Source organism: Periophthalmus magnuspinnatus, chromosome 4 (assembly GCF_009829125.3).
Source record: "Periophthalmus magnuspinnatus isolate fPerMag1 chromosome 4, fPerMag1.2.pri, whole genome shotgun sequence".
Classification (NCBI taxonomy): Eukaryota; Metazoa; Chordata; class Actinopteri; order Gobiiformes; family Gobiidae; genus Periophthalmus; species Periophthalmus magnuspinnatus.
This window is the reverse complement of record NC_047129.1, coordinates 9,103,223-9,121,851: the sequence shown is the minus strand read 5'-3', so window position 1 is coordinate 9,121,851 and position 18,629 is coordinate 9,103,223. Positions and strand designations below refer to the sequence as shown.

Below are 18,629 nucleotides of genomic sequence, written 5' to 3'. Positions count from 1 at the left end.
TTATTCAGTTTGAGCATGTACAGATAGTCATTTCCCATGTTCCTAATAGTGACACAACTGTTCTCTGTTCCTTTCATTTAGTATTTGTATAACTCTATAGTATGGTAACATTCAATCACAAAACTACTCAGGTTAAGTGTAACTTATGGCTTTCTGAGTCATCTAAACAGTGAAGGAACAACAATTAGTTTTTAACAGTCACACACAAATGTATTTGTCTCAGTCCATTAGGTTATAGCTGTAGTCTAAACAACAGTGCGTAATATAATAGCGTTCAAAGGCAAAAGATTGTACTCTTTTGCTCTTGGTCCTTCAGAAAAAAAAAAATAAAAATGAAAGTGTCAAATGGATTTAAAACTTAAAACGAAAAGATGACAAGACAAAAATCTTGCATACCTTAAATTATGGCAGAATACAGACAATACATTTTCAGCCATTTCTGCATTCAATATTAAGCTTAAATAGCAGTAACAAAATAAAAACTTAAAAGAAATGTTGAGTGTTAAGGCCAAGTATAAAAATCTGATGGTGGTGGAAGTGTTCTAAGGACAAAAAGTGTTTCAAATGCACGCTCACCACCTGTGACAAAAATGGCAGTGGACTCAGTCATTCTCATATGTGACAGTGGGCAGTGCTGGAGCATCAGAGCAGACAGGACATTTTAAGCACCCCCTTGTGGAGTTTATTGGCTTTACAACAAACACACATTTGCAAGAACAGCAGTAAAACTCATGCAATGTTTGCCCCTTTGGCATTCAAAAGAAAAAACTCACTATGGCCTCTGGCTGCACAATGTGGAGGAGATTAGAGAGGAAAACAAAGCAAATAAGAATTTTAAAATCTCTTAAAACATCAACACCCAAGCACAGAAAGTTATTTAGATTTGCAAGGTGCACATTATTGTGCCACACAACAGACGATTCTTTGAGTCATTCTTCCATCATCTGTGAAAAGAAGCAATGAATGATTTTCAATAGAGACACTTTTTCTAATTTACAGAGCGGTAAATACATCAAAATGGTGGAGTCTTTAAACCTCAGCACATGGCCTATGTTGGAGACTGTATAGTCTAGCTAGCAATTTTTCCAAGTAATACATTTGTTGATATCAATATTCACCAAGCTGTGAAAAATCACTTATCTAGTCCAAGTTTTGTTTTATTATTCTAAAAGGAGCACTTCATATAAGCCCATCATCCTTTACAAATGACAGATGAACAAACAATCAGAAAAATAATTTCTTATACAAACCTCTAAAGGTTTTAGTTGGAGTTTCTTTGCCTGACACCTTTGTCCTTATGGTTGGCATTAGAGTTGCTCTTCCTAAAAACACATTCAACTTGAGTTAGCAAAGGCAAACTATAAAACTAAATGTGATTATAGTAGATATGTACTTACAAAGGAGCAGCGCCTGAGTCATCATCTGAACAGTGAAAATAAAACAAAAACAGTTAATAAAAATGTGCATGTTACTGTGTAGTGAAAAGAAGAACTCTTGAGACATGCCCCAGCCCTCCCCCAGAGATGACAGCAGCAATGTTATAACATGACATCCTCTGCACCACAAGTAAAAGTTATGGTCAGATCACATGAACTGAAGCATGCCCATCTGCTCCTAATGTCAATGTCCTATATGAAAAGTAGCTAAATTTCACATCCTAAACATGATTTCCCTTCAGCATTAAAAAAGGCTCATGCAATACAAGCAAATGCAAATGAGAGCTAAGAACACTGCAGTGGTCAGATTTAGGCAGTGTCCACCTTCATGTACAAAATGTGAGTGTGTCCACCACAAGGTAGAGTCAAGTACAGATTTAGCTGGATTTCCAGAACTGAGCAGTGAATGGAAAATCTGAAAAAAAATTGGCCTTGATAATACTGAGCCCCATCACTTCTCATGCATAATGTACACGATGCAGAAGGCATGCAGGACAGAAATCTGAAGCCTGCCATATTAACCTATGTAGGAGCATTTGAACCAGTACACTAGTTTGAGTGAGAGACTCTTTCATTGGCTTGTGGCTGGGTTGTTAGCGGCAGAGGGGAGAGAAGTCACAATGCAGGGCCAGTGAAAGAGCGACCAGATCTTTTATCACAGTCGTCCAAGAAGAAGTGGTGACTATGAAAGCAGTTCAGACTCCCATAGCTGTTCCACGCCGTCATTTCAGCTCAACCACTTCAGTCTGACATGCAGTTTTTTCCACTTACCAAAATGCAATATCAGCAGCAAACAGAGAAGTAAAAAAGTAAATAATAAAAAATAAAACGTTCCTATCACAGATCATTTGCACAGGTAGATGCTTCTGCTAGCTCCTGACTGGTTGAAATCAAAAAGGGAAAAGATAATAAAAGCACGTGACTAAGAATCGATACAGAGTCCATGCAGCTTCATACTCCAATAGGCAATGCATCACCTCAGCAGCTTCGACCAGTGGGGCTATATTTTAACAGCTCAGAACAAACTGGTACTGTGGTATTTGTGCTAATATAATGCGTAATAACATAATGAATAACAAATGTTCAGAATCCTTCAAAGCTGAATGCAAAATACAGAATGGGTTTTGCTTGCTGTAAAAACACAATCCTTTAAACACCATTGTCATTTATAATACTGTAATGTTAACTAATGTCATTGTATGTGTAGTAAATTATATGTATAGTGCCCATTAAGTATTACACAAACAGTCAGTGGCTCTGAGGATATGTACCGTCATTGATCTCATCAGGCTTTCTCCTCTTCTCATAGATGAAGATGATGGTGACCAGGATGATGACCTCTGCCACGATGCCGAGGAAAGGCCAGAGCGCAGCCAGGCGGCTGCGCACGCGCAGGTGTATGCGGTCCTGGCTATCGCCGAGGTCATTGGAGCCAGTGCAGATGTAGTCACCCACATCTGTCTCCATGCTCAAGCTGTTGATGGTCAGCAGGGTCTTGTCAGGACTGCTCTTGATCTCATACTTGTCACTGGTGCCATTAACAATAGGCTGGAGATACAGAGAACATTCAGATCAACACCTTCATTTAAGTGAGCTTCTGTAGACTTGGACACGTGGGTAAAAAAGTATTCTAACTAATGAGTACAGTTTATTTACTTAGGAATTACAAATGGATGATAACAGGAGGGGTACCTCTGGGACTCCGTCCTGCTCTTTGAACCAGGTCCAGGTGGTGGGCAGAGGGTAGCTGTGGCTCACACAGGTCAGCACAGCTTTGTCGTTCTCATTGCCATGCTCCGAGTGTTTATAAGCAGAGACGTGTGGCTCAGCTAAAATATGGAAATGTTAAAACATGAAAATACACATCTACCATCCACATACAGATGAAAGAACTCAGTATTCAGGTTGACTGCCTATTCGTGTTCACACTATTGCTATGAGCGAAATGTATCCGGCAATAGTTACAGGGAAAGCAGTTCCAAATCTCATCTTTCATCTGCTATTGTGTTGGCAAACAATGACTTTACTCATACTACTGAATGATGTCAAAATAATAAACTTACTTTTGACTTCAATGGTCTTCTGAACAGGCTGTTCCATATCAAAGACGCACTCATACTTTCCTCCTTTGTGGTATGTGATCTTGTCTAATCTAGATAAAAGACAGAATTCATTTCTTCAAATTTGGACTAATCGTTTATATGATAGTAGCAAAGATGCACATTTTCCAATTTGTATCTGCTCAAGTCTATGGGAACATGAGGTCCATACATAACAGGCGAATCCGAATTGTCATATACACATGTTCTAATAATGACATTTATGATTAAATCTGGCAATAAAATAATATATTTAAAAAAGATTCAATCCACAACAAAGTGAGAATAAGCAGTCCATTCATGTTTTGGAGCTTCCCCATATAATCAAAACCCTGTTTTTGTTTGTCGTGTCGTACAGTGCAGCTCTAATGGGGAATTAAGGTCAGTCCATGTGAGCAGTGTGCCGGCGGCACTTATCCCGCTGCCAGGACTACCGGCAAAGCTGCACGTCTACACGCTCCAGCTCCCGCTAATCAAGCCCACAGCTCCGCGGCTAATGGAGCTATGCAGGGGGGTACAAAGAGGGGCTAGCCAACAGGAAGAGGACTGGAGACGTCAGGAGAGAAGGAGGGTCCCATACTGGGAGCCATGATCTAAAAATGTATATTTACAACCAGATTCTAACAAATGTGTCATCATAAAATTGCATAAAAAAAGGCAATCGTACTATACTCAACCATAACATCAGAGAGCATAATTTGGTACAGTACATACCTTCTTGAGGTCGACCTTTATATACAGTATTTACATGAAATTATTAATCAATTAGTTAAATTCCCACAGAAATTAATACAATTATAAAAATCAATTAAATAATAATAACTCTTCAACTGGTGGCACCAGATCCACCAGTCAAAGCAGAAATGATATTAGGCATGAATGTGCTACTCACTGAAGACTTGTATACGGGGTGTTGCTGTCGGATTTGGAGTCTTCAATAACTTTCCCATCCAGAGTCCAGTGGGAGCCTTTGATGGGCTTGGCTGTGCCGGTCAGGTTACAGGTCAGCACAGCGGAGGTCTTGTTCACCACCTCAACAGGGTTGGCTATGATGCTTGGCCCTTTTGAAGAAAAGGAAATAAAAAGTTAACACGCAGAAGAGCAGGCGTTAACACAGGAGAGATCTGCAGGGGTGAACAAGAATTGTACGGGGGAAATTTGTATGGACCTGGATTACTTTAAGGGAAGAATACAATGAACACATGCAGAAGTCTTAACAAGACTTTTCTTCTAGTCAAACTGGACACGTTTCTCAACATAACACTGGACCACAAGACAGGGAGGTGCACAGATTGATGCAACCTTCCGTGGCGAGTATTAGACTGCTTTACAAGCACCAGCAAATTGGATGTGGATTATATATAATACTTTTGCCAACTTTGAGCAAATTTCCAAACCTGTGGCCAGTATTACCTTGACAAAAATCTATTCCAACTATTTCCTGATAAAGGTGTCAGATTTGGGATTAGTTGGGTAAGACAGGGTAAGGAACAGCCTGAGCACTTTTCACCAGGCCGTCGATCTACTACAGGAGCTCTGAGGGTAAGAGGGCAGCTTCATGGTGGAGTTTACGGGATAGTGGAGAGCAGGACGCTTGGGGCATCTGGTGTTTTCCAGTCAGCCCTGACGTGTCCACTGCCACTCACTTTGAAAAACAATAACGTTAGCCTGTGAGCGGATCCACTTGATTCTGGGCCTCTTCTGCAGCTCGTTGCGGTCCGGGTCGTTGGATGCGCGACACTCGTACATCCCCGAATCATTCAGGGTGAGGCTAGTGAGGTGAAGGGTGCTAGTGGCGTGGGTTATGTATGTGGCGTTAATGTGTACGCGCTCCTCCCATGCCCCGTCATACAGTTGGGTATAGGTCTCGTTGTGCTCCTCCCCCTCTATAAACCACCACTGTACCTCTGGAATGGGATCACCCACCACCTCACAGTGCAACTCTGCATCAGTCTCAGTGAATCTGAGCTGGGACAGGGGCGACTTAATGAAGCCGGCTTTAGATTAGGTTTACAGACGGGCCAAATGAAAGCAAAAATGATTTGATGATTTTAATGTTGGTGAATGGTGACAAAAGACAGAAGAATGGAAGCAAATGGAAAAAGAAAAAAACATTAATAAATCACAAATGAGCAGAAATTAAAAGCACAAAAGCAAGGGATGAAAAAAGGTACAAATAAAAACAATATTGAAAGTAAGCATGCTAAATTGTTTGAAATGTGCATTAATGAACAAAGCAAGCATACAGAAATATGAACACGAGTCCAGAAAGGATCAAAGCAAGCCATGACTTTTGTAAACCCATGTTTCCCTGGACTTTGTTTTCACTTCTCGGAAGGTGGATCTTATGTTATAGGGTGGGCCCTATAGAAAAATAACATACTCACACCATGAATTAAAGACATACTGTGAGCTGGGTTTAACTAGGAGCTAAAACTCCATTATTCTGACATTTCTTCATAGAGAATCATGACATACATTTGGGCAATGATGACATATACAGGGTTAACAAACTGTACTTTGTACTGCTCTATATAAACAGCTGAAATGTTGATCAGTTTTGCTGGTGGTTTTTAGGCTAAAGTTTCAGTCAATGCCACAGTCAAAGGTCACCTTCATTCCACATGCTGTTGCAAAGTTCAATATTAAATTTAGCCAGCTCGCGTGGGCCAGCTGTAATACTCTGTTTACTGCTATTACCACTCAACACAATGAATTCCTTAGTGTCTTTAGTAAATATTTTATTAGAAATATTTCTATAAAAGGCAAATGGACCATTTGTGTGCTGAGGGTACACAATTGATTGTGATTTGTGAAAGAACAAACCTTGCTCAATCTTTAGGGAACTGGTGCCGTTATCATTTCAATTCACACGTTTGCAAGAATTCCATATTTTAAAAAAAACAGATCTGGGCAATTCAACACTGACGTAGCATGTTGAAATACTGGAGTGGAAAATCTGGTGTAACAATAATTGTGTAAAGGAACTGTAATGTCTTCAGTCTCAAACAGCTGTTGTCTAAATTGTAAAGTCTAATTTATTCACATAAATGAGATATTACAGAAGGTCATTTATCATTTCACTGGTGTGATTAAGCCACTTTAGTACGTGCACTTCTATCAGTGTGACTCAAACGCACTTTTAGTCTCACTAAAGTACGGGCTGATCTGTCCTTCTATAGCCTCTTTAGACCCTTGGCTATATTAGCACCCACTGGATGTCTTATCATACATGTTATATACTTTTAGCAAATGACATAAGTTAGCACAAATATGATGCCATTTTTACTGAATGAAACCAACCGATTTTTTAATAATTGTGTTCTTTTACTTATGATCTTTTGTGTACTAACCTAGTGGATCTCAAACTTTTGACACCAAATAGAACCAAAGAAAAGTTTGGCTTACTGAGAACCACCAGATCTAAACCAAGTCTATTCCAGGTCTAATTCAGTTCTAAAAGTGGAATCAAGAGATCATCCAAAGGACAACAAAAAAGTAGATAAACTGAACTCTAAATTAGGCAAATCCACATAACGAAGAGCTACCCCAGTACTACTTGAAAGAGTTGGCGTACCTTTACCTTCATTTAACACAGTCAGTTTGAGAAACACTGTAGATATTGATTTAAGGTAAACCGATTTACTACAAACAAACCTGCCTCCATTTAAACAATACTTTTACTTCTTCAGCCTACATCACAATACCTCAGCCAAAATCAGCGCAGACCAATTTAAAGTCGGTTGTTCATATATAATGCAAGTTCAGCCTATGGAGACAAGTAGTTGGTCATAGTTGAGACTGGAGTCTATTTCTGTGGATAAAGGTGGGGGGTCGTTTCTATTGTAGTGACCGGTCTACAGCAACAAGATGGGGAGGTCAACTAAACCATTTCGACGCCGCTTACAGAAAATTATTGACGCTATATGTTACAGAAATGCACGGTACAGTTTATTTAAAGCCACAGAATGAACAAATCTATTACCAAACGCGTTAAGCCACGGTCCATGGGTTTCTGGGTCCGTGTCTTCAATGGTCTTCGTGAAAACATGGACTGTTTTCGGTGAAAATACAATCGCCATCTTGGCTTGTCTGCACATTCTGCCTCTGGACTGTGAAGTACGACGTTTAAAGTGTGAAACGACACTAAGCCCTTGATGTTATACGAGTAAAACCCGAAACATACCAGAAGTGAGAGGCCACATCATGTCACAAATTACTGTGCATGATCATATGATGCTAATGGGAGAGCCAAACATTTTATTTATTAACAGTTGAATTTGGAATAACTGGACAAAGTCCTTTATAGTATTAGCACAAACGGGGTTAGCAGACCGCCGTTTAACCCAGTCGGTTTGGTTCTTGAGCGTTTGACTAGCCTAGACACAACCGGTTTAGGGCCACTACACAGACAGTTTAGCATTGCGTTATGTCGCTTGATATGTGTGGATTATATCATCTTCTAAAGGTAATAAATAATAAACGTGGCGAACCCCACAACTGGTAGTTTTTAACTGTTGAAAAACAGTTTTACAGTGTGCCGAAACCTGTCAATATTATCCTCAAAACAATACGAATAACGCTCTGGGTGGTCAGAGCAAAGTCTGTTTCTGTAACCAATATGGCTGACACTCTTACCTGTCGAGGCACTGACTCTCCAAGAGCCTAACAGTACGGCACTGAGCGCCAGAAGTAACTTCATGGTTGCCGACTTCATCAACGACAAAAACTGGCGAAAAAAAACACCGCTAACGAAAAACCTTGGACCTCGTTTCTTCGTTCGCTCTTCGACCGCTGACGGGGGAGATTGTCCTCTAGCTGCACCTCACGCACGCCACAAGCCTAGATCAGCACGTACGCGTGACGCAGCTGTGTGGGCGTGGCCACGGATGAAGAAATTTTGCCATCACTTGTTTACGTAGGACGTATATAATACGATAAAAAAGGTAAAGCATACTACAAATGCCAAAGCCAGCATGACTTATGCTGTACACATTGTTTAGTATACAGCCCTCAGATGCCTATTTGTCTTTCAGCTTGACTGTATAACAATCCCCCTATAAGACCACAGGCCTTTGAACAATGACTCAAAAGAACATTAAAGTAACAATATGAAGGAAATACACCCCGAGAAGACCAAACAATGAAAGGAACCCACATTTATTAGTTTATTGATATACTATGAAAACAAACGTCCGGTTTGAGTTTTACACAATCAGGGCTTTGAGGGTTTGAAACATAATGCATGCACTTAATGACTTCATTGATGTTATCCAGTCATGTTATTGTTGAAAAAGCATATAAGAATCTGAATGAATATTTTTGATTTTAATAAATTATGCATGCATTATGCATGTGTTTTTATAACTAAGAAAACACATGACCAAACACTGACCAGTGGCACTCAATTCAATTTAATATCTCATAAATTTGTACATGATACTGCAAAATATATATTTTTTTATTTTTTATTTTTCACCCTCTTAAATTAAAACACTTATTTTCCATAATAAGTTTCTGGGGAAATTGCTCAATATAATATTAAAGAAAAATATTAAAATTAAAATGTTCACATTCAATTTCCACATAAAAGTAAGACAGAAATTACTGCAATTTGATATATCAGTATAAGTGCAATCTAGCAAACCAGCTGTATGCTACAAATTGGTTATAAAAATCATTTTATCATTCAATTATTTGGTTGACAGAGCAAAGATGCAAGAAGGGAAAACACAAGAGCACTTTTAAAAAAAGATTTATGTGCTACTTGTGAGCCCTGCAGATTTTGTGTGTTAGCTATAATGAACTGTTGATTCATTGTTGAATTGAAAATATACAAATCCAAAAATAAAAAAATACCACGTGCTGTTTGAAGTCCTTTACCTTTGGACCACATTGTTTTGCTTCCTGTACTGCTGACATCACACCTCAGTGAAGTTTTTCTATTCCTTCACATCCACCCTTCCTCTGTTCAACTCTTGACGATGAGAAACAGGGCAGGATAAAATACATGGACCTCATGTATTATTGCGACAGCCCCATGAATCAGATTTGGGTGCTTGGCATGAGACCGTGCCACGGTCATACCCAAATCCTGGAGAGGCTGGAGATGACAGCTCTGAGAAACTGTTGTCTTTGAGCTACATGCAGCCAGTGTGAAAGTGCCAGTGTCTTTATTAAGAGTTATCAGTGGAGCTGTCATTACTGGTTGAACTTGAGGACTGTGGGGTAGAGGATGATGAAGATGATGATGAAGAGGAGTCTGAAGAAGAGGAGGAGTTAAAGTTCATCCCTGATAATTCTGGAGGGTTTGTGGCCGTATTCTGCCCACTTAGGCTTTTCCTACACACTGGGCATGTATCATGCTGTGGACAAAAGCAAAGAAAACATTTTAGTGTTGTTGAATGCTAACCGCTCAGCGTGCCTCCAATAAACAAAGCTTCAATTAATTTTAACTTAATGAGTGGGAAAAAAATTGGAAATTTGTTAACATGACGATTTTTCCAGCCCTTCCAATTACCATAAAAACATGTCAAAATTAATAGGTACCTGTTCCAGCCAGGGTACTATGCAGTCATTGTGGAACATGTGATTGCAAGGGAGCTGCCTCACATTTTCTCCCACACCATAATCTTCTTTACATACTGGACATTCTAATCCTGAGGCTGTGAGACACAGAACACACAGTAGATCCTGTTAATAGCAATAGAAAACAGTGGTATTTGACAAGTTAAACCTCTGCTGTTCTTAAATCACCAAGAAACATGCTAAAGAGCAAAGGTATACTACTATGAACTTTGGTTAAGTACTTATAATTTAAAGTAAAATATCACTTTTCCATTTTAGTCATAGCAGTGAATATAATCAGTTATACTTACCAACATGCTCGTGTGTAATTTGAACTGTAGGAAGACTTTTTATTTTATCTCTATCTGCTGGTGGTGGCCCTGTGTTTTCAAATTGATTTAATAACTTTTAAGGAAAAATAAAATTCAAGTTAAGTTGGGCAGATATATTTAATCCAATACATGCAAATGGAATCCAGAATGTTAATAGTGTGCACCTGTGTTATAATTGCATCCAAACCATTAGCTCCCCAGGCATAATCCATAGGATTTGAGTGAAGAACACCCCTAAAAATATTCGTGAAATTGTTATAACATGCTTAATATTTTAATTCTGATACTTCCACTACTTACCATGGCCCCACACCTAAATTTGGCATAGCAGTAGGTGCAATTATTCCATTGACCAATTGCTGGATAATTCTGTATAATCAAATAATAACACAATTAATTCATAGAAAAATGTCACAGCAAGCTCTGTATCTCTGAAGTGAGAACAAAACAAACTTTTTAAACAAGTTTTATATACTGTGCTGTAGTAGCTAGAAACTCTGTTGAACTCTCACTTGCAATACTACAGATATTGCTTAGTAATCCCTCACCCCTCTAGTGTGGGGACATCCTCTTGCCACCCTGGTGGTCGCATCGAACTGTGCCGACGTCTCTGTTGTCTAGCACCATATCTGTGCCGTGCTGCTGTTTCCCTTTCTCTGCGATTTTCAGCATCTTGGTTGTCTTCAGTTCCCAGCCCTGCTCCCAAGTCAAAACTGTTACCAAAGACACCCAGGGCAAACTGGCCATTACCAGAAGAGAATGTAAACAAGTGCTGCTCTGGATTCTGAAAAGACAAATAGGACACAAAGTAGAAACAATATTTGTGTTAATGAGCAACCAATTAAAAAAGAAAAACATTGTGGCAGATGAACAGTTAATATGATTTGTGATACAAGTGATACAAGTAGAAGTAATGACCCCAACATGCCTTTTGTGCATTTACACAAAGGGACAGGAGGACAATGATATTTGAGTAAATAATGAGTTAGAAACCTCAAATGGTTGCTGGTTCTGGGGCCCGCTGGAGATGGTAGATATGGAGCCATTGTCAGCACTAAACAAAGGACAAATATTTGACATTATGTGTAGACATGGGGTGTGTCTTTATATGTGTATATTTTTTATGCATATTAAACATTATAACACAATTGTCAAACTATTCTAAAAGTTACCTATAATCACCATGACAAAAAGTACCTTCATATTTGGGATTCATGCACAACACATATGACAACTCTATAGAACCTGTTCAAACAAAGACTGACTTGTCTTTAGTCACTGACCTTCTCTCCTCAAGAAGCTCCTCAATAAAACCGGAGTCACATCTTGGACATGTATAATCCTGTAATAATAACCAACCCAAGAAATTATGCAAGTAAAAGTGAACATAACATTACACTTTTAATAGCGTTGTGAGACATATTGATGACAAAGTTGCATATTCTCTGATCCAGTACACATATAATGATAATTAAAAGAACACTAAGCTGCGTATTAGCGTTATTGTCCTATTGTTAAATGCTAATGTTCAAACGGAGAAGAAACCAAGAGCTTCTCTGGCATTGTTGCATTATCTATTTGACAGACCCTTCTGGTCACTGACAACAATCCCACAGGGTAGTTCTCTGTACATCGTATTTACAAAACAAAGCAAAATCTAATATGGGGGTTCTATGAATAACATATATTGTTATTTATTTATATTATAAATTGGAAACACTACTTGGCCATTTTTTGCTTTTTTATTTTTTTGTTAACGTTAAGAATTTCAACCTATAGCTAACAGTTACATGTGATGCTGCTGCGATGACGAATTCAATTTGGCTATTCAACGTCATTTGGAATAAATAATGACAGAAACTCATAAGATGTTCAAACAAAAAATGTAATATTTTTTCCAAATTAATACATACTGTAAATACCGACGCATCATACACAACTTTTACAAAATAGATTCATCTTGCGTATTGAATTATTTAAAGATAACAATCTTTCATAGGGCTAGCATTAGCATTGCAGTATGATGCTACTGCTGTTAGCAGACAAATCGGCTGACCTCTCAACAACTGATATTTCTACTAATTTGGCAATAGCAATACGACCTACAGTTATTCATCAGCACAGCGGTGTCAGTGTAACTCACGGGAAGCCGAGGACTGATCTCCGCGGAGCATCTGTGACAGAAAAACCGGCTGGGCCATGGAGGAGCTTCTGCCATCTTTATCATCCAGAGAGAGAGCGGCGAGTCGACTACGGCACCCGAGAAGGACAAAGTAGGCGTGCAATCATGTGATTAATCACGCAATCATATTTTTACGTACACCTACTGTACAATGTATACATTCATTTAAAAATTACCTAATTTAGTTTCAATAGCCTTAAATTTTACTAAAATTTAGAATATTTAAATTTGTAGCATATTGAGTTAAAGAGTTCGGCCACACAGTGGCGCTATTGTGTAGGCGAAACCCAAAGTCTGTTTTTCTACAAACATAAAGATTGGCCTCCTATGCTATGTCCGTGTTGTTGGTAATAAAACCATGTACCATTCACTCCGTCATTGTTCGCTGAAGGTGATTTGCCTCTGCTGCTTGTTTCCATAAAGATGTTATTGCCTTCCCTATTTTTTTTATACGGTAAACTTATTAGTGTTCAAAGTAAATGTGTTCATTGCAAAGAAAAAAAAAAGAAAAAAGATGATGCATCTACTGTGAGCGTTATCACCTCTCCACAGATGTGACCTGTAACTGGACTTGGTGGTGTCATCTGGTTGCCTTTCTGTCGAACATTCCATTCAAGTGAATTACATCTCCATGGAGACAAGCAGGCAGCAGGTTCTCCTGCAGTACAGATGTAGATATCACAGATGTAGATTCTTAAAGTTGTATGTTGCTTTAAAAGAGTAAGTTTCTTCATGCATGAGAAAGACATTGTCCTGTTTTATGATGCAGGCGAGCTCCCAGTGGCGTCCCAGTGGCGCCCTTGAGATAGCAGTGAAGGTTTTTGAGATCTGTTGCATAAGAGCAGTGAGGCTGATTGATGTTACTTTTGTCAGGCATATTTTTTAAGAAATAAAAAATAGAGAAACTAATTTTATCAGTTTACTGCAAAAATAGGGTAACTATTTAGTGTTACAGGTATGGCATGTAATGGCAGTGATTACAGTTTGGAATTTAGAAAAACAAGACATTTTACATTAATTACCTTATAATAAGTACACCTTAATAAAGACATTTGTTTGTTTGTTTTTTCATTATGAATTAAGAAAGACTTAATTCATAATGGATAAACTGTTTATTAAGAAAAAGTTTAACTACAAGCCTTAACTACTTAATTACTACCCTAACTCCATCCTAACCCAAACACCTTTGTTGATTAATTAATTATTCTTACAGCAACCATCTGTAAGTTTATTTGATTTGGCAGATAGATGGTAGATGGCAGATATGAAACCTGTTCCCTCCTCCTCTCACCTGGCCTTTGTTCAGGCTCACTTGTGCTCTTTAGACTTCTTCTGTCAGGCCAAAGCTGCCACACTGTCAGACAGCAGTAACATAGATAGCATTTAGTGGTGTTATGTGAGAATAAAACAAGGCAATGTCTAATTGCAACTGGTAGCTTTAATAAAATATTCATTAAACTATTTGTTCATTATGAATAAAACGTTTATTTTATTTTTGTTTTATTGAGCCCAATTAAGGAAGGGAAACTATTAAGTTCAAACCATTTTTAAAAAATGTATTTATTTATTTATTTTATATATATATATATATATATATATATATATATATATATATATATATATATATATATATATATATATATATATATATATATATATATATATATATATATATATATATATATATATATATATATATATATATATATATATATATATTTTTTTATAATTAAAAAATGTTTTGCTTAACACTTTTCAACATCTTCAAATTTAAATTCACATTGTTTAAATGTTAGTCTATGATCTCTTCCCAAAGTCTGACATTGATGGTGAAATTGTAACAGGACATTGTAACCTGTTGGTCCTGTTGTGTCTGCTGTGTGCATGTGGGAGCAGAGAAGATGCGGCTGTCCCAGGCCTGAGATTAGTGCTGAGGTTTGCTGTGTCTGGTTGAGGTGAGCCATTGTCTGTCCCACTGTAGCCCGCCCAGTCTACCACATGGGTCACGCACGGACAGGGGGTCTCTCAGACAGGACCATACACTAAAAATATTGAATATAGCCTACACGTCCATCTGCAAAGGCATTTCCTTGATATTTGGTATTTATTTGGTATCTATAATACCAAAACATAATACCAACAAAGAGCTTTACACTACATTAAAATTAAACCTGCATGATGTACTATACTATATATATGTACTATATATATATATATATATATAGTACATATATATATATATATATATAGAGAGAGAGAGATTGATATTGATATATTGATATTGATATTGAAATTGTTTAAAAATCCTCATTCGCTATCACATTTAACAATTTGATCTTGAATTTGATAAGAAGATCATAAAGGACCACTTCAGGTCTGTACAGTTCTTGCTCTGAGTCAAATGTTCCAGTAATAGTACATTAAGTGGGCTATGTGTAATTACACTGCCAAACATACAAAGACATATGTGTAGAATTATCATCAGTGTAGTAAGGGCATAATTTACAGTTGTGCTGTTTTTAGTATTGAGTTTAGACAAGATAGCTTGTATGTGTCTTCTGTTCTGCTCACTTCCAGGGTTGCTTAAACCTGGCAAGAAAGTGATGTAATGAAAATCATGTTACACTAAACTGAAAAAGATCAGGGAGTTTTAAATGGTGTGTATATATATATATATATATATATATATATTATATATATATATATATATATATATATATATATATATATATATATGGATTAACTCTAAAATGTCTTTTAAGTTTCATTTTAAATTTGAATCATTTTCTCAGCTTCAGATTGTGAAACACATACAATACCCAATCAAGAAACTTCATTCGATTTCCACATGGGTCAGACCACACAGCAGCCCACAGGAAGAGGACTGGCCCAGAGGTCACTGAGGAAGTGGACCCTCCTCCAGAGGTAAGTGGAGACCATTAGCTTTAAACTACTTCCGAATGTTTTTCGTGACACTCGCTGGCATTGAATACAAACAAAGACAAACATCCTCTATATTTTAATACTGCATGTAATTTGCCAAATAGGCAGTTTAGGAGAGACATACACATAGTGTTACCAGGACTGCAAGCAACTAACCCACACTGCAAAATTAAATTGAAGCCTGTTACAATTTCAAACTGTCAGTCTAGTAAATTTTTGTTGTGCTTTTGAGAAGAACTGTGTGGACTCACGTGTGAGGCAGGTCCATTGTGATGGAGTGATGGATGACTTATTTATTATTCTCAGCTGTGGGACACAGTGTTTACAATGCAGTGGTGCAGTTCGAGTGGGTGGTCTCAGGCTTCATCACAAGATCATCAGAGATGGTGACGTTGGTGTAACTTACTGGAAACACAGCGGAAACAATACCATGTGGAGCATGTTGTGAAAGATGCTTGACATATCAGAGCAGGATACGCCTCTCTCTAACTGTCAGTGTGGGCGTCACAGGCCTTTGTAACAGAGGAGAGACAGTAAACAACAGACTCCAGAGGTGCTGATGTAATGGGCCTAATGGTCTCCTGGTCACAGCAGGTGAGCTGAGCAAAAAGGAAGGCACAGCCATCAACAAAACACTCATAGACACACTACGCGTGGATGTGACACCTCATTGGCTAAACCACAACCAATAACAACCCACCTCCAACATAGAGGAGTGTGGGCTCAAATTCCTGAGGTGTGTAATTAGAATAACTGTGAAATGACTCATAGTTATTCTGTGGTTACACTGGTACCACTGGTGCATCACCTCTGACATCAGTCTATTCATCATCTTTAACATACTTACAATTACAGAGTTAGAGCAGATACAGACCAAAACATTACACATAGTTTCAATATCACTATCGCAGGAAATTAAAAACATTTTATTGGTTTGTTTTATCCTGATGTGAAAAAAAAGAAGGCTTTCATTTGTTGATCAAAAAGAATGTAAAGTTGAAGGTCCTGAAGTGTTTTTGATTGTTTAATTTTGGAAACACATAGTTATAAAGAATTAAAAACTTCAAATGAATGAGTATGTTAAGTATAATGATTGCATACTTCAGTAATTAGCCTGCCCTTCACAACCACCTGAATGTGGCTGATAACATTCACACAATGGACAGCATTCTTTTACTCTGTTTATTAGGGGCTTACCAAACAAACTGGCACGGCAAACAGACCAAGACTGGTTTACAGGCATATAATGTGAATAAAATATTGCAAGTTATGTTGGCCAATAAGGGTCCAGATACTGCCTGGTGTCCTGTGGAAAGTTTCCTTTCACGTCACCTGAACCCAGCTGCTTCAGAAGAGCCAAACTGCTTCATGTGTTTGAGTCTCAGTGAATAAGAGGGTCGTTTGGGGCTGTTGTCCAGCCTCCATGGGTTTCAAGCAGTTGTGGGTGAACGGCCAGCTATTATATGGCTCAAATCTGGTAAATGGTTTGGGCTTTAGGAGAGGAGAACTGTTTATGTTTGAGTGTAAGATGCTGTTGGGGGGACAAAGGAATTGAGGATTTCCTCACTGTTACTGGCAAAAGAACTTGGAGTAGAGCCACTGCTCCATCTTCATAAGAAGAGTCAGTTGATGTTGGGCCTCTGTTTTGAGTCTCTGCTTGGGCATCTTTAAAAGTATCTGCATTCCTACTTATGCTGTTGATAGGACAGAAACTCTCTGACCCTACAACACATTCTACAAAAATGTGCACCAAATGTGCACTCACATTGATTTTAGATTTTTGTGGGAAATAGTCTCCCCTGTGGCATAATTATTTGCCCTGTTTCTATCAAACATTAAATTCCCAGTATAACAAAGATATACCTAAACAAGAATATAAACAGCCCCCTAAATATGAACCAGATGTTGTTGCAAAGAACATCGAGGTGTTGCACAGAGAGGTGTTGCAGACCTCAGTTTAAAAAAGTCATTCCACATTCATGCCCCCTTTTCTGTCTGCCCCTCCCTCTGTGTGGAGCAGGGACATCCCTGGAGACAGGAGTAATGTGTCCAAGCTGGATTTGATTTTCTTGGTCTTTTATAAGAATCTTTAAGAGGTGTGTGTGAGGGGCTGTTTGGGTCCTGCACGCAACTGTGTGGAGCGCACAGGAGCTGAGAGCAGGGCTGCCCATGGCCCTGGCATCAGATCACATCTGGACTAAAGAGGCCACTAAAGAGGCCATGATTACGTCTTTGTGACACACTTCACAACATGAACAATGTGTTTGCACTTGATAAACTACAATTTAAAGGAAGGATGACATTGTGTGGCAAACTGTAATCTTTATGTAATTTAAAAAAGCAGTACAAAAATACAAAAATATGTCAAATTCAGTACTCATTTGTTTACAGTAGACACACAAATACACAGATCTGATTTGTTATTTACAAGAAAATCTCAAGCTTGGCACATTGATCCCTTGCTTTAATACATAGGGCTGTATCTTTACAGAGTAATCAGATATCTAACAAAGACTGGTCAGTCTCCAGTCATAGTCAAATTTGGTATGCTCAATTAGTCCAAACAGCAGCCCATTCCCAGACAATTTAAATATGAATTTTAACAAACTAATTCCATGCCAAGCCAAATGTACTTGAAAAAAAATCAAGCCAAAGCAGCAAAACAAGTCTGGAGAGAACCAACATGAACAGAGAAACTATTGTGAAGAATTTGGGGTTGGACCAAGCTTTTTCAGTCTCCCACAAAACAACTAACTGTTCATTTTAGTAATCAGCAGGTGGTCTGTTTGTGTTTAGGGCAAACATATGTGGGATGAATGAGACTACAGATTTGTTTAGGCTGAGCTCCACACCAAAGCCTTGGGATTTACTATATGTAGCAGCTTGTCCTGGGGATGCTCGCGGTACACTCAGACCACAATGATCACATTAAGTGGTCACCTCTATAAACAAATCAATGGGACTCTTGATCTGCTTATGAGTGTGGAGATGGAAAAGTTGTACAAAGTTGTTCGAGGCAACGTAAGTGACCACAGTTGTCAACACTACAATAATACAATAGTCAACAAAG

General features: G+C 38.3%; 2 protein-coding genes across 4 annotated transcripts; both read right to left on the bottom strand.

The window, feature by feature from the left end:
* Nucleotides 1-558: 558 nt before the first annotated feature.
* On the bottom strand, nucleotides 559-8,554 carry bsg (basigin). 3 transcript variants are annotated; one of them, XM_033965573.2, is made up of 9 exons: nucleotides 8,174-8,352; nucleotides 5,182-5,532; nucleotides 4,428-4,596; nucleotides 3,500-3,588; nucleotides 3,129-3,265; nucleotides 2,708-2,984; nucleotides 1,398-1,422; nucleotides 1,251-1,322; nucleotides 559-944 (listed from the first exon to the last, which is right to left on the bottom strand). In XM_033965573.2, the coding sequence occupies exons 1-8, from the start codon at nucleotides 8,250-8,252 to the stop codon at nucleotides 1,262-1,264; spliced, it is 1,188 nt and encodes a 395-aa protein (XP_033821464.1). In that variant the 5' UTR covers nucleotides 8,253-8,352; the 3' UTR covers nucleotides 559-944; nucleotides 1,251-1,261. The 3 variants fall into 3 exon arrangements, with proteins under 3 accessions (XP_033821464.1, XP_033821463.1, XP_055077351.1); XM_033965572.2 differs by lacking the exon at nucleotides 5,182-5,532 and having other exon boundaries at nucleotides 8,174-8,554; XM_055221376.1 differs by lacking the exon at nucleotides 5,182-5,532 and having other exon boundaries at nucleotides 1,398-1,410; nucleotides 8,174-8,368.
* Nucleotides 8,555-9,691: 1,137 nt separating this feature from the next.
* On the bottom strand, nucleotides 9,692-12,707 carry LOC117370211 (E3 ubiquitin-protein ligase RNF126-like). The gene is made up of 9 exons (XM_033965599.2): nucleotides 12,578-12,707; nucleotides 11,718-11,776; nucleotides 11,428-11,488; nucleotides 10,983-11,218; nucleotides 10,735-10,803; nucleotides 10,599-10,668; nucleotides 10,414-10,507; nucleotides 10,085-10,200; nucleotides 9,692-9,900 (listed from the first exon to the last, which is right to left on the bottom strand). Exons 1-9 carry the CDS (start codon nucleotides 12,659-12,661, stop codon nucleotides 9,712-9,714), a joined length of 978 nt encoding a protein of 325 aa, XP_033821490.1. The 5' UTR covers nucleotides 12,662-12,707; the 3' UTR covers nucleotides 9,692-9,711.
* Nucleotides 12,708-18,629: the final 5,922 nt, after the last annotated feature.